General features: G+C 36.6%; 1 protein-coding gene across 1 annotated transcript in view; it reads left to right on the forward strand.

The window, feature by feature from the left end:
• The window catches only part of ITGA1 (integrin subunit alpha 1), a 187,510-nt gene that overhangs the window by 136,231 nt on the left and 34,529 nt on the right, over window positions 1-16,750 (forward strand). The window contains exons 13-18 of the mRNA XM_004380455.2: window positions 544-687; window positions 1,882-2,139; window positions 4,799-4,929; window positions 12,069-12,235; window positions 13,678-13,814; window positions 16,272-16,382. Coding sequence (XP_004380512.1) covers window positions 544-687; window positions 1,882-2,139; window positions 4,799-4,929; window positions 12,069-12,235; window positions 13,678-13,814; window positions 16,272-16,382 — 948 coding nt within the window. The remainder of the gene's footprint in view (window positions 1-543; window positions 688-1,881; window positions 2,140-4,798; window positions 4,930-12,068; window positions 12,236-13,677; window positions 13,815-16,271; window positions 16,383-16,750) is intronic.

Consider the following 16,750-nt stretch of genomic DNA (forward strand, 5'->3'; position numbering starts at 1 on the left):
ACTTTCCCCACTATCCTTTCATATTTCTCTTACTCCCATAGCTGCTGGGCCAGGACTTAGCCATCCTGAGTAGACAATCTTCTAAGGCTATAAGGTAAAAAATGCCACCTATATTCCAGGACAATTCAGCTCCTAATGCCATATTTATTTCACATTTTCATAAGACTGTATTTAAACATATATGAAGTCATTCCAGAATTCCTTCTGTTGTTTACATCATTTTATTTCCTTAAAAAAAATCACTACAGTATCATTGATATTTTATGTTAGTGAGAAAGAAGGGGAGGTTAGGGTGAAATTGAAAGGGAATCGTTTCTCTTACTCTTAAGCTACAGAATGTATAACAGCTGTTCATCCTGAAGGAGAGAACTGACTAATATTTATTAGCCTCCTGCAAGAGTCAATAAAGAATTCTCAGGGAGCATGATTTTCTATACCAGCTGAACCCCAAATAGTCTTCTAGATTGGCATAAATAAGAGAAAAGCAGATTTTAGCTTCCTTAAGAATTTGTGATGTTCACCGGCTATTTTGTTTTGTCCTAGATTGGTTCTTACTTTGGCAGTGTTTTAACAACAATTGACATAGATAAAGATTCAAATACTGACATTCTTCTGGTTGGGGCTCCCATGTACATGGGAACAGAGAAAGAGGAACAAGGAAAAGTGTACGTGTACGCCCTGAATCAGGTAATGGTAACTTTGAGTCTGGTAGAAATCTAGGAGAAATCGCTTCCTTTTTTCCTTCAGTTTCAAATAACATAGTTCTAATTTTTCCACTCACTCTGTAAAAATGAACAAAGAAGTTTTTATGGCCTGTCTACCTCATCAGCCCTCGGTTTTGAAGTGAACATTTAGAATTCTAATAAAGTAGCTCAAACCCTTAGATATAGTCTCTTTGGAAATGTGAACCTTTTTTTTTTTTTTTTTTTCCTTAACAGTATACAGGATAAAAGCAGCTAAACATAACTCTCACTAAATTGCTCAATAAACTCACAGGGCAAGCTTTCATGATCTCTGGCCTGGAAGTGGGTGACATTAGCAGTCAAAGCTAGCGGAGGCAAGCTGTGGAGAAGTGAGTTTTAAGGCAATGACACCAGTAACTTTCAGAGAACTGCTATGGTCTTTGGAATATTTGCTGGGCCGGAGCGAAATTTTGTTTTCCACTCCTGACTGTTGACGTTATTTTTGGGTGAAGTATTTCTTGATTTCTCCATCAGAAGAGTGTTTTTCTGTGTGTGGTCAGTATTTATCTATTTAGATTTTTAAAATTCGTAGCATCTCTCCTGTATTATTTTATATCATAAATTATCTTTGTCCTATCATATTTTGGTTTCCTCTTGTCAACTTTTTTTTTGTCCTGTGCTGTTTTTACTTTTTTTCCATGAAAATATGTTCTTGTCCACCTCTTACTAGTACTTTATCTCCTTTACTCCCCCCACCCCCAGACAGCTTTGGAGAAAGTTTTCTTTTTGAACAGAATACATTTTCTCTTTGTTCTACAGGGAAGAATACATGTATATATCTATAGTAGGGACTTCACCCACAGTATTGGGTAAAGAAAAGATAGTGGCATGAGTTGAAGGTTTAAAAATTCAGTTCTTTGGCTTTAACAAGATGCTGTGGATTATATACTCACTCATTAAATACAGAATCCATTAAAATCCTCAGTACGTCTTCTTTCCCTCACTGCTACTCTCTGTTCCTTGAAACTCCTAACTTTGTTCTCAGAGAGGCATTTTTTTTTAAAGGAATTTTGCAACTTTTTCCATTGATGTACCAAATGGCTTTTAATAGCACTGATTTAGTATGTACTTAAAAAAAATTCCACTCTGCTGTAGTAATGATAGAAATGCATAAGTATCCTGTTTATCTTTCCTACAGACAAGGTTTGAATATCAAATGAGCCTGGAACCCATTAAGCAGACGTGCTGTTCGTCTCTGAAGCACAATTCATGCACAAAGGAAAACAAAAACGAACCATGTGGGGCTCGTTTTGGAACAGCGATTGCGGCTGTAAAAGATCTCAATCTTGATGGATTTAATGACATTGTGATAGGAGCTCCGCTAGAAGATGATCACGGAGGTGCTGTGTACATTTATCATGGAAGTGGCAAGACTATAAGGAAGGAGTATGCACAAGTAAGAAGTTTAAGCCTATGGATTCTTGCCCTTAAGTGATAAATGGGTTCAGTGCCAAGGATCACTTGCCTTGCTGCATGTGTTAGCTAATTTCTTTATTTGACTCTTAATTGGGAAACTGGATGTAATGCTCTTCTAAGTTTTATTTATACTTTTTATTTTGTCCTTTTATATAATTTCTTTTCTGTTTTTATTTGCCATATCTCCATGATCTGGTCTTTTGAAAGGATTAAAAAAAAATTTAACAATACCCCTTAACATCTGCAGTGTGTCTGAGCCTGAACAGCAGATACCACTTTCTGACTTACAGAATAATAATTATATGATTTAGACAATAAAGGAGATGAGATTATTGGTTTTAGATTCACTGTCCATGTTACTATAATAAAATTGTATTATACATTTATATTAAATTTATATGTAATTATTACTATATTTATATACACCCACTCCTCACTTGTCAACATGGTTAGGTTCCAAAGACTAAGTTTTTATGCAAAAATTGGGGTTATGTGAAAATGGAGGATGACCACATCAGATCACAAAATGGAGGATAACTACATCATTACATAACTGCCAAATTACATCATTATATAACTGCCAAACCACTGAGAATCATGGCCCAGCCAAGCTGACATATAACCTTAACCATCACAGCCAGCATTATTCTCACCTCACAACCTGGCATTCATTGCTGCCAGATGTACATCGTTAATGCACAAAATAGTCGGACAGTAGCTTTTTTACTGTTGTCGTAAATGTGAAATTTCAGATAACACAATAGTCGATATGTGAAGAGTAGGTGTATAATATGTCATCTAAACTAGTATGTTTTTATCAAATAAATTTGGATTTCTGGACGTTTATAGTTTTCTCACAAGTAATCCTCTTGGAAAAAAATTGAATAATTAAGCTTAACCTGCAGAGGATTTCTGTTATTATTGTTTCAAATTTATTGTCAGTTAACAGTACTAATCCATAAAGGTAATTTTTCCTACATACCAAAGAAAAATATCAATGTATAAAAGTATTTAAGGCACTATAATAGGGGAGTTTACAGGAATCCTTCTAATTTAATTGTCTGTTTTGTGAAACCGTAACTGTTTAGGCATTGAACAACTACTTATAACATAAAATAGAATTCACTACTCGTCAGCTCATATAATATCAAAAGAAATCAGAACATCAATTATTTCTGTTTACGTTCGACTGTTCTTGGTTCTATAGTCAACAGAGTTCTCAAAATCTATTTATATATCGAGAAGTTGTGCTTAATTTTTCATGAAGTTGTAATGACAGTTGTAGTAAAACAACAAAATAAAGGGTTTAGTTCAGTAACAATACTTCTATTCATTTACTAAATGATTTGCTTCTATTAAAATCTTCAGGGCATTATTTACTTAACCAGGAACAGCAATATTAACCTGGGGCATGATGGAATCAGGAAAGGCAGAATGGGGTTTCTTTCTTGTGTTCTACCACTTGATTGCTTCAGTATTAATCCTGCAAATTTAATAATCCAGCATTTGAAGTAGTAAAGGGAAGATTATTTTAATCATTGGTACATGGAATACGTTGTCATAAGCAATTTATTTGTAAAATGGTGGTAAATCAAGATATAACTTTAAACAAAGAATATTTGAGTCAGGTTTGTTTAATTGTCAGCAAAATACTTTCCCAACGATTGGTAAAGTTGTACTCACTTGTTTCCGTGGTGACCAGAGGTGCTGCTTGTGAAAGAGTTAGTTGATCCAGAATCAAACTGAATCAACTCCTCCAGAACCAATGAGGCAAGCATCTCCTGATTTGTTTGCTGCAAATAAGGAAATACTTCCCAATGAGCCGCAAAAAAACTAGACATGGAAATTGTTTCCCCTCAGTTTTTCTTACTTAGTTTCTTATTTTATGATTTTAAATGGAAAATAAGAGGATGAGAAAACCCCAAGTATAGGGAGGGTCTGTCAGTCCTCTCTCCTGGCCATTGGGTTCTATTATCTGCTTGAACCAAAGATCAATCAGAAAGTAAAGATATCAAACATATCATGTATGGTAATGGGCACTGATCAGTATTCAAGAACTCCATGTTCATTTGTGCTTTTCCAACATGGTGGTTACGTGTGAGTGGAATTAAATCTACTGTGTCCTTGACTTTCAAGACAACTTTTGATAGAACAATAAAGAATACGGAGTATTGGAAAATGTATTTGGTGGAATGTGTTGTTTATACCCAGTCCCAAAGGTCAGTGAACCCAGGACAATCTCCTGCTCCCCCAGTTGCTTGTATAGGTTTTCAAGATTTTCACTGCTTTTAAATGTCATTGTGTAATGCGACGAACAGAATCTAGAAAGCAGAGTCAATTACTCATGTCTTCCCGGAGGATTAGACAATATAAACAATTGTACAATTGTTTTTTTTTCCCCCACTTCTCTTGGGTGTCAGCAACCCTGAAAGGATTTTGTCTGTCCTATAAAAAGAACAATATCCTTTGGGAACATCTGAGTATTTCCTCTTGTCTCCACATGAGAGGCCTCTTGGGCAGGGTTCCAAAAGATCTTTAGTTTTAATTTTTGTTAACCATTCAAGTTTCCAGACTTATTTAAAACTGTTTTGAACAGACTCTTCCAGCATAAATAATGGTCTCTGTTGTGATTTTCACAGCGTATTCCATCAGGTGGAGATGGCAAGACACTGAAATTTTTTGGCCAATCTATCCACGGAGAAATGGATTTAAATGGTGATGGTCTGACTGATGTGACTGTCGGGGGCCTTGGTGGCGCTGCCCTCTTCTGGTATGTGTTTTAGTAACATACAATTAATTTGATAATCTTTCACACATACTTCCAGAGAGCAGGGTGGGATCAGAGCTCATGTTGTCATACCAAGTATCTATTTCCTTTTGTGCTCCATTATGCAGACCCAAGTTATTGAGTTGAATAAGCTGAAATAATCCACAAATTAGAACAATAAAGAAACTATATTAAAGAAACAAGTAGAATCAACTCTTAATTTGGGATAACTATTTTGGTATTTGACACTATGGAGAAGGAGGTCCAATAGAGGATATAGCAACACAAGAAATTGTCCCTAACTATAAGTTACTTATAACCTTTCACAACAATTTATTCTTCATTTATTTAACCTAATAGAATCAGACACAGATTTAGACAACGGTGCAGCAATGTCTGAATACATTCATATTGTTGGTCAAGCATGGAGCCATCTTCAGTAACATCCTGGCTCAGTGCTTAAAATGCCTGCATCCCCCAATTTTCTCAACTCTTCCAGCAACTCTTTCAGTTAATGGTAAAATCTTAGTCAATGGTCGGATACAAACATTAATCACATTTCTATGCCCTACGTTTAACAGTTAAAAAATACAATTTCAAAAAAATGATTATCTTTGAAAAAAATTGACTAAAAGAATAAAATACTCAGGAATAACTTTAAAGATACATGTGTGTGACCATTTTGAAGAAAGTTACAAACTTTGTTATGAAATATAAAGGAAGGATTTAAAAAATCAAACAGATATATGCCATGTGCCTTGACGGAAAGCCTACATGTTGATTCTTCTGACTTAATGCATTGGTTTAATGTAATTCAGATGGAAACAAACCTCAATAGTTGTTTTCCAAAAAATTTTATCTAGAAGAATAGTTAAGACAATTTTGAAAGAAAGAGATGAAGAGAGGTGAAGACAGATGACTTTGTCATAATGCAAGATAATGCTCAAGAACTGATGTTCAAATAAAGAATATAACATTTTGCATGCTTGATAACAATTATGTTAAAATTTTAAAAATAAAACTGTTCAGTAGAGGGAAAAGAAAGCTGAAAGGCAATGTCTGGGGAAAAGACAATGCTAAACAGAGTTTGGGTAGAGCTCACCCGAACCCAGGTTTAAAACCAGAGATTACCAGTGTCAGTAATAAAGGGTAATTTAGTTTTTGTTTTAATTGCTAATCCTGAATTAATTTATTATTCTGACTTTAACTCATAAATAGATATCGTATCCATTCTCTTATATAGAAAATATATTTTAAGAGCAATTTATTTTCTCCAGTTTTTTTCAAGGGCTTCTTCTAAAACCAAAACCAAACCCACTGCCATGGAGTCGATAGTGACTCATAGCAACCCTTTAAGACAGAGTAGAACTACTCATAGCGTTTCCAAGGCTGTAAATCTTTACAGAAGCAGACTGCCACATCTTTCTTCCGAGAAGCAGCTGGTGGGTTCGAACTGCCAACCTTTCAGTTAGCAGCCCAGTTCTTTAACCACTGCTCAACTAGGGCTCCTTCTAAGGGCTTCTTACAACATTCTCTCCAACCCCAAAACCAAAACTTTACAATTTATCATTTATCGGCCAAAATGGCAGCATTAGGCCCCATCATCACCCAGGCTTCATGACAGCAAAATGGCCCAAAGGAGGATGCTGGGATGTGCAGACCAAGATTTGCAGTGCTGGAACACAAATTGTGAGGGATACAGTTGTCAGATGTGTCTGACCCAAGCCATGGTGTTTTCAATCACCTTATATGCATGTGAAAGCTGGACAATGAATAAGGAAGACCAAAGATGAATTGACACCTTTGAATTATGGTGTTGGCAAAGAATACTGAATATACCATGGACTACCAAAAGAGTGAACAAATCTGTCTTGGAAGAAGTACAGCCAGAATGCTCCTTAGAAGCAAAGATGGTGAGACTTCATCTCACATACTTTGGACATGTTATCAGGAGGGACCAGTCCCTGGAGAAGGACATCATGCTTGGTAAAGTTGAGGGTCAGCAAAAAAGAAGACCCTCAACGAGATGGATTGACACAGTGGCTGCAACAGTGGGCTCAAGCATAACAATGACTGTGAGAACGGTGCAGGACCAGGCAGTATTTCATTCTGTTGTACATAGGGTCACTATGAGTTGGAACCTACTTGATGGCATCTGACAAGAACAACAACAACAGTTGTCAGTGATAAGCAGAGGCCACCTAGCAGGCAGGGACATCTAAGAGCAGATAGCAAGAGCCCCATCATGTGGATTGGACTGAGCCACAGTCCCTGTAAAGATCTGGTTGACACAGAAAGAGAGTATGTATAGAGGGGGGGTCATGGTCAAGGCAGCCTCAAGTGTATAGAAACCTTAGTATTAAGCAAGAAACTAGACATGTGCATTCATTGCTGATGAAAGGATAAACTCCTTAGAAGGTTGTCTTAGGCTGGGTTCTCTAGAGGAGCAAAACCAGTGAAGCATGTGTATCCCTTTCGATACCCACAGGACATATGATATCCCACCCACTTTTTATGCCTCTGGAGTTCTTTGGAAAGGAGGTAGCCTGATTTTAATGCCTTTAGCCTCAATGTGGGAGTCTTTCGAAATGTATGAAACTCAAGAACCCTGAGTTGGAACCTCATTTTTGTGTAGATTGGGCATTGTTTTAGGTGATGCCTCCTGGATGTGTGAATATTCTAAACCTTTGACAAGTTTTCCTTTATATCTGTTAGGTAAGCCTACTTATTATGTTTCCCAGTGCTATGTTCTTGTGAGAATATACTTATCATGAAAATAAGCCATTGCCAGTCTTCATTCAGTCATAGTGGTCATTTTCTCCTTGAAACCATTCATTATTTCCAGGTGTTACTGGCTCCCTGCTTTTCTGGCTTCTGAACAGTAAATAATGCTTTTGAAACAAGAAATAATGCATTGCAGTGGTACTTTTAAAGAGACCGGAACTTCTATAAGTTATTCTTACCCTTCCTTTAATCTTAGGGCCCAATCCTCACTTCCCTTTGTAGCAGGTGGAATGCACCACTGTGAGCAGTTTTGCAGTATCCCAGGCCAGCTGTTTCTGCTTCTTAGCTGTTAGTATTGCTATTGTTATAATGAAGAATACACAGTAGTGGTAATTGTCGTGAGATTCAAATTCCTTTAGTTCTACTTATTTGGACTGTCAGTACTGCTTTTGCAATAATGAAGAATGCATTGTAGTGGTAATTTTCCTGAGTTAAAAAAATCCCTTGGTTTATTTATTTGGGCTGTAAGTACTGCTTTTGCAGTAATGAAGAATGCATTGTACCATGTTTTGAAAAGCTTCATGAAAAATAATAAAAAGGCTAAGAAGGAGACTAGAATAAAATGTATGTGCAGTCGTTTCCAGGTGCCTTCATGTTTTACCTCATGCTTTGCAAATTTTCAAGAAATAAAAATTAAAAAATAAGCAATTTTGTCATTGACTTATATCAGTAGGATTTACTACATCCAGCGTCTGCTGGGACATATGTGATCCCAGAGAGTAGGCATCAAAATCCATAACTCATAACAAAAATTCTGAATTGATCCTTTAATCCTCATGCCTTCATTACTGAAAACATATACTATCAACAAAATATTCAAAGGAGAAAATAATTGCATCTTGAAAGGGATATATAAATATATAGAGAGATTTATTTCAAGAAAATGGCTCACACAGTTGTGGAGGCTGGCAAGTCCCAAATCCATGGGTCAGGCATCAGGCTGGAAGCTTCTCCTGACTCATGTGGTTTCAGGGGCTGACAAACCCAAAATTGGCAGGTCAGATGATAGGCTGCTGGCTCACTCCCTAAGAACTAATGGTCAGAGGATGACAAGTAAGATGCAGGATTGAGAAAGAGCATGCTTTGCCAGAACATCCATATATATTGAATGCAGGCCATACCAAGGAAACTCCCCTTTCAACTGATTGGCTGCTCACATCAGATTACAGAATGGAGGATGATTACATAATATCTGCCAAACCACTGAGAATCATGGCCCAGCCAAGTTGATACATAACCTTAACCATCACAAAGAGATTGGTCAATAAATGTTAAAATGCCTTAAAGTGTTCACACTTTCGGACGAGAAATACATCTCCTAAAATTTTTTAAGAATATAACCCAGAAATATAGTCAAAGATCTTTAGAGTCCTCACAGCACATCAGATTATAATCAGTGGCTTTAAAAAAGGAAATAAACTAAACATTCAATCATAGAGGACTGAGTAAACAGATTATGCTACATGCATCCTGGAACAGTTACTACCATTAAAAGAATGTTCTCAGAAAAATATGACTAGTAGAAGGCTGTTCATTATAAGTTTAAAAAGTATGCATGCATACACATGTTTAAGTGCCTGTATATGAGTATGTCTACATATATGCGTGTGCCTGATTCTGAGGCAGTGGCATCAGGCTCCGTATACTCTCCCTGCCTAAGATCTCACTCTGCTATCATTTTGAGTTAGTGGAAATCTTTGGGCTTTAGAATTGGAATGGCTATATCTATGTATGTCCGTCTCTCTATATATATTCTTCTGCAAATAAATAAACAACACTAAGTATACGAAGCAACCCTGGTGGCGTAGTGGTTAAGATCTATGGCTGCTAACAAAAGTTTGGCAGTTCGAATCCACCAGGCGCTCCTTGGAAACTCTATGGGGCAGTTCTACCCTGTCCTACAGGGTCGCTATGAGTCAGAATCGACTCGACGGCAATGGGTTTAAGCATACCAAAAGTTAATGGTGATTTTTGCTGGATGGTAGAATTAATAGTGATTTTTGTTTTCCTTGTGCATTTCTATGTTTTCTAACGAGCAAAGTGTTTTAAAAGAAAAATAACTATCATTTTTATTTTTTTCTTAAATGTTACTTATTTTGTTACTGTTGAGAATATACACAGCAAGATATACACCAATTCAACAGTTTCTACATGTACAATTTAGGGACATTAATTACATTCTTTGAGTTGTGCAACCATTCTCACCCTCCTTTTCTGAGTTGTTCCTCCCTCATTAACACAAACTCACTGCCCCATAAGGTTCCTGTCTAATCTTTCGAGTTACTGCTGTCAATTTGATCCCATATAGACAGTTCTTAAAAGAGCATAATGCTCAAGGCAGACCTTTTTTACTAGTTAAGATAAACTGTTTTTTGGTTTTAAGATGACTTCAGGGGATACTTTTTGTTTAACGTGTAAAGATTATTTCAGGGCAATAGTTTCAGGAGTCCATCCACCCTCCATGGCTCCAAAAAGTCTACAGTCCATGAGTATTATGGATTGAATTATGTCCCCCAAAAATATATGTTGTAAATCCTAACCTCTATGCCTGTGGTTATAATCCCATTTGAGAATGAGTTGTCTTTGTTACATTAATAAGAGAAGATTAGTGTAGGGTGTATCTTGAGTCAATCTCTTTTGAGATATAAAACAGATTAAACAAGCAAGCGAGTAAGCACAGATAGGGGAAGAGAGATGCCAAGCCACATGAAAATCGCCCAGGAGCAGAAGTTCAAAGAGACAAGGACCTTTCTCCAGAACAGGCAGAAAGAGAAAGCCTTCCTCTAGAGCCAGCACCCTGAATTTGGACGTCTAACCTCCCAAACTATGAGAAAATAATTTTCTGTTTGTTAAAGCTACCCACTTGTAGTATTTCTGTTATAGTAGCACTAGATAACTAAGACAATGAAAATTTTTAATTCTGTTCTGCATTTTCCTCCTTTTTATCAAGATTCTTCTATGGAATCTTTGATCAAAATGTTCAGTAATGGTAGCCAGGCACCATCCAGTTCTTCTGGTCCCATGGCAAATGAGGCAGTTTTTCATGGAGTCAAACAGCCACTCATTCCATATCCTCCTCCTATTCCTGGCTGTCCTTCTTCCTCTGTTACTCCAGGTGAATAGGGATCAATTGTTGTGCCTTGGATGGTTGCTTGCAAGTTTTTAAGACCACAGGCACTATGCAATGAACTAGGAGGTAGAACAGAAGCACTGAAGACATTATTAGGCCAGTTAACTGGGATGTCCCATGAAACCATGACCCTAAACTTCCACACCAAGAAACCAAATTCCATGAGGTGTTTGGTTGCACATAAGCAGCCTAAGCAGCTACTCTTTTTCTTTTTTCTTTTTTGTCATTGTTGTAAATACATCTATGACACTACTTTTGCCAATTTAACTTTTTACAGGTGTACAACTTGACAGCAGTTACAATAATTGTCTCTGCAACCCTACCCTTAATCAGTGTGATTTTAACTATCATTTTTAAACATGCAAAAGCTTAATCAGAGACTTAAGTATATACAAGAAAAAGACACTGTTACTAAAGCTCGCCTATAAAGAGCCTGTTTGGGTCAAAAGGCAGAAAGCAAGCAAAGGTGTCCTTCAATTATGACCACCTGATTTTGAGGCAGTGGCCTCAGGCTCCATATACCCCCCTGCCTAAAATCACACTCTGCTATCCTTTTGGGTTAGTGGAAATCTCTGTGCTTTGGAATTAGAATGGCTGGATTTAAATCCCAGTTTTGCTCTCTTAACAGTTTTTGCCCTTGGGTAAAGTATTTAACTGCTCAGAGCTTCAGTTACCTCACATATGATACCAGAGATAATAATATTTCTTATTACTAGAGTTAATTTCAGATTTAAATGAGATAACATGTGTGCCTAGTACAATGCTTTAAATGTTATTTTGCTTTTGCTTCCTAGAAATAGGAGCAGGGCTGAACCTACAAGAACAGCCAAGTATTACAGTCCAGAAAGAGCCAGCAGGGGTCCATAAATCTTGCAGGGTCCTCTGCACCCTTTTCTACGCTAGAAACAACCCCAGAGATCCTCCAAATGTTGTTTTGGTTCCGAGGTTGCACCTACCTGGGCACTTCGTTCCATCTTTTTTCCATCACAAGGAAAAGAAAGTGTTTGATCTATGAACCAAAAGCCCAAGATGGTTCTAAAACAACCTGGATGCCCTCAGAACATCAGATGCAATCTCTTCTGTATCAAAAAGTTACCAAAGAATGATGTCCTGAGAACCCATACTATACACAAAGAAGGCTCCCCTTGGATGCATTCACACTGCACTCCCAAATTGATAACATTCACTTAATGTAAAAATGTGAGTAATCACATTTATGTGTTTGTAGGTCCCGAGATGTGGCTGTAGTTAAAGTAACCATGAATTTTGAACCCAATAAAGTGAATATTCAAAAGAAAAACTGCCATGTGGAAGGAAAGGAAACAGTGTGCATAAATGCTACAGTGTGTTTTGATGTGAAATTAAAGTCCAAAGAAGACACAGTGTACGAAGCTGGTAAGTGTAATACATATAGAAAGTACTTTTGGGTGAGAGGACAATGTATTTGTTCCATCATGATGAAATCAGTAGGTTATTGTAACTCCTCCCACCATAGTGACCTGTGCAACATACTTGCCCCTGTGAACCTGTCGAGCCTTGAAAACTATTCTGCTGCACAAGGAATAGGTCATGCAACCCAATAAATTTTGGAGCAGAAACAAAATATTTTTATTTGATGGACTCACTACTCCATAGTTTCCCTTCAGGCTTCCCCATTTACTACAAACAATTGAGTGCTGAAGAAAAATAAGATACCAATTCAGAAGTACAGTTTAGAAATTGGGCTCCAAATGATCCCCATTTTCCTTCCCATGGGTTTTCATGAAGCACCCTCTTTCCCCTTCTCCTCCCCCTCCCAGGGAAGACTGGTATTGCACAGGACTTGAATACTTTGCCCACCCCCACATCCTGATTCTCATCGCTCCATTCTGAAGGAGACCCTAATTTTTGAGAGTCAGACATGTTGCATGTGTGCTCTCAGATAAGATACTTCACGTCAGCCTGTACACCCTCCCTCCTCTCTACAGGCTACACTTCCTGAGGTAGTTTTTTAATGATGTTGAAACATGTTGGAATCAAAGCTATGAAGTCCATGGCTGTAGAAGAGACCAAACATGAATAGAATGAAAAAGATCACTCTTCTTTAAAGTCTGTTTTTCTTAGTTTGCTCTATGTGTGTGTGTATATACGTACATACATATGTATACATATATGTATATATACACACAATCCTCATATTAGAATATATGTAAGGTATAGGATATAAATTAATAATTTAGGTTTTCATATGCAACATTATTTCATAATCTCACTTAATTTTTATACAGTAATAAATGATGAAATAATGAGGATTATAGCCTTCACAGAAAGTATAAGGTTTAATTTGTTTCCTTATTGTGGTTTGCTTATGTCATTAAACTCGATAGTGCTTTGAACATATTCTAAAATGATGTATTCCCACAAAATAGGTTAAAATGTCATTAATGTATATTTTTGTCTCTATTAAAATATAATTGAAATTACAAGCAGTGCTCCAACATTTTTAAATTTTAAAAAAATTTAAATGAAATCCAGTAAAAACTCTATAATCTGAATTTGACATGTAAGGAAATGACGTGATATATGTGTGTGTGTGCGTGTGTACGTGTAAAAAGTAAGCATAAGTAAACATCAAAACCATACTGAACTCAGAAAGCAGTTCTGTAGAGTTCGTCAAGGTAATCATAACTGTGAATATCATTGTACTACCGTAGTGTCGATATGCTAAATAACAAAACTTTTTTGTTGATCGATTCCTGGTTAGATTTTTCTACAATGTTAATTTAAAGATCTGCACCATATGAAAATCATTCCAAATAAATATTTCTGTCAATTATACATTTTTTTTATGTTTATAGATTTGCAGTACCGTGTCACATTAGATTCACTAAGACAGATATCACGAAGTTTTTTCTCTGGAACTCAAGAAAGAAAGATTCAAAGAAACATCACAGTTCGAGACTCTGAATGCACTAAGCACTTCTTCTACATGTTGGCAAGTAAATCATATATTATAGCTGCCTTATTCCAAATCAATAATAAAGCATAGCTGTCTTATTTCAAGTCAATTGAATTCTTACTGTCTTATACACCATAGAGTAAACCAAAGCTTCAAACTGATTTGAACCAGTTTAGTCATGGCAGACGAAGCTAAACTGGAACAGATCTGAATTTTTACAATTTGAATGATCTGGAATGATAACCTGAATGGGAAAAATTAAAGGTCAGAGCCTTGGAATGGGAAACTCAGAAGAAGCATGGTGAGCCCTTTCAGGAGCCTGATGTGTGAAATTGGATTACTGGCAGGACTGTGGAGAGTGACACACATTCAAAGTGATGTGGTCGGCCTCCATCTTGGAGCAGGGCACCACTGTTTCCAACTCTGCTTAAAATCCGAAGGGCAAGAGATTTGGTTGCTATGCAACATGTACACTGCCCTTGTTTTCTAAGAGGGAGATTAGATTTCTAGCAGGGGTTCAACCCATAATTTTTCCTGTTCCAGTTATCATTCCAGTTCACTCAAATTTTAAAAATTCAGTCTGTTCTGGTTTTGCTTCCTCAGTCATGACTGAACAGGGAAGGACCAGTTCAAAGCCCTAGAGTAAACTTTGTCAGTTCGCTTATATCAGAAAATCACAGATCTGATCTTCTCATTTCCAAATACATCTCATAAAACTATCCTTAGCTTCCCCTGTTGTGTTTCAGACATCTATATACTGTGGAATAATAAAAAACATAGTGCGCTTGTTGACAATAGGCCTAGATTCATTCATTTATTCTTCCAATTTGAAAACATTATTTAACTTTTGTGGGCCTCATCTGTGAAATGTGGATGATAAATATTTAATTGACCCGAAGGCAGACTGTTGGGCTATATGCTTTCTGGGGTCTCTTCTTGACCCCTGAATCTTGCTGTTTGACTTTATATTGAAACAAACAAAATCTGGTGTTTTCTGTCATTTGTAGGCTTTGTGCTACTTTAGTTTCTTTCAATTTTAGTGGATGAGTGAGGCTTGGAAAGCAAATTATTAATTGCTAGAGGTGAATGGTAAATGAGTTTGAATTATTTTGAATGTATTATGTTGGGATACTTTGTATATGGAGAGGGTCCCAATTAAGGGCAAGGGTTTCTTCCATTATATTATAATGACTTGCTTAAAATGTACCCAGTACTAACAAAAAAAAAGCAGGATGGAGGAATGAGATAACACTGGTCTAGTAACTGTGATAGAGGCTTAGAGATGAGAACATGATCTTGAGTTTTAAAGGAAACAGGCTAGTTTTCCCATTTCTGATTTATTTTTATACTCTAGATGTATTCATATTCTGTATTTTGAAAATTGTAGTAAAGAGCAGAAAAGTGGTAGAAAATGTGCATCCCTGTGCACCGTATTTATTCTCCCTCAGTAATTTTTATGTCAACATTCCCCATGATATATATCGAAATAACTTATTCTGTCCACCCTATGATCAATCTATGATCTGAAAAAATAAAACCAGAATTGTACCTCCTATTCTGTTAATAAGAACTGAACATTAAGGAGTTAGAACTTGGAGAAAAGTTGAAAGGACATGAAACCAGATACGGCACTGCTTCCAACCTGATAAAACTCACTGTGGTTTAAAATTTTCCCCAAACACAGGATCTAAACTACATCTAGATAGGAGTGCTAAAAGAAATGAATTAGTTTTAAAACTTTCAAAGTTATTTTGGTTTATAATGGATACTTCTAGCATTTTTTCTGGAGTCAGCCAGGCTGAGGTTCATATCCTAGCTTTCCCACATTCTGAGTGACTTAGAGGCTTAGTTTTTCATCTGCAAAATAAGAACCATAATAGTTACTCACCTTGGAGGATTGTTGAAATAATTAGCAATGATATGTATAAAGCTCATAATACTGAGCACTCAATAAATGATGGCTGTTATTGATGATAATCTTAACAATATCAATCATATTCACATAACTATATATCATTTCACATTATAAAATTCTTACAGTTCTAGCTATATATTATATTTATGAAATGCAACTCAATTCAAAGGAAGCCTACCCATCTGGAGTTGGGAGACTTTTCTAAAGTATTATATAGTGATTTTTAACTTCAGGCCTCAAGAGCAATGATACCATTATACAAGTAGCTCAGAGGGGTGTATCCTGATATGGCAAAGTATGACATAACCCACTGCTCCAGCAGTCCCCTCTGAGGAGCTGTACGTGAATTGACTGGTCATAATCTGAAGCCTCTGCACTTCAGCTGTTTCCTTCATCAGAGTACAATGGCAGGTGCCCTCTCCAGTGAAGCAAAAGCCTGATGGGGTCATGTGTCAGCTTAGATGCATAAGAATGTTCCAGTAAGCCTGACCCACAGGGGCAAAAGAAGGAAGCCATAACAAGGTCAGAGCATGCAATAAATATGATACCAATGATATATTTTATGTTTCAATCTCTAGGACAAGCATGACTTTCGAGACTCTGTGAGGATAACTTTGGATTTTAATCTTACTGATCCAGAAAATGGGCCTGTTCTTGATGATTTTCTACCAAACTCAGTACATGAATATGTAAGTCAAATTTTAAAAAAAAATTGGAATACTTATTTATGAATACGTTAGGAAAAAACCTGAAACACACATACCTCTAAACCAATTATATTTAAAATAAACAGACAACAACAACAAAAGAATTAGACTCTTACACCTTTCTCAATCCTTCCAACTTCCCATTGTTGAAGTTTAAGGGAATTAATAAATGACATCCATTTTTACTTTGCCCAAATTCAGAACAAGTGGAAAGAAAGACATAAAAGTCGGCCAGTCTGAGATTAAAATCCCTCCTTTATTGCTAATAAAGATTGTGTTGCAGGGCACGGTTTGGATATGTGGCAATATTGAGTGTCCTCAAAGTAAACCACAGACTTAGGCCACAGATA

Source organism: Trichechus manatus, unplaced genomic scaffold, assembly GCF_000243295.1.
Source record: "Trichechus manatus latirostris isolate Lorelei unplaced genomic scaffold, TriManLat1.0 scaffold00074, whole genome shotgun sequence".
Taxonomy (NCBI): Eukaryota; Metazoa; Chordata; class Mammalia; order Sirenia; family Trichechidae; genus Trichechus; species Trichechus manatus.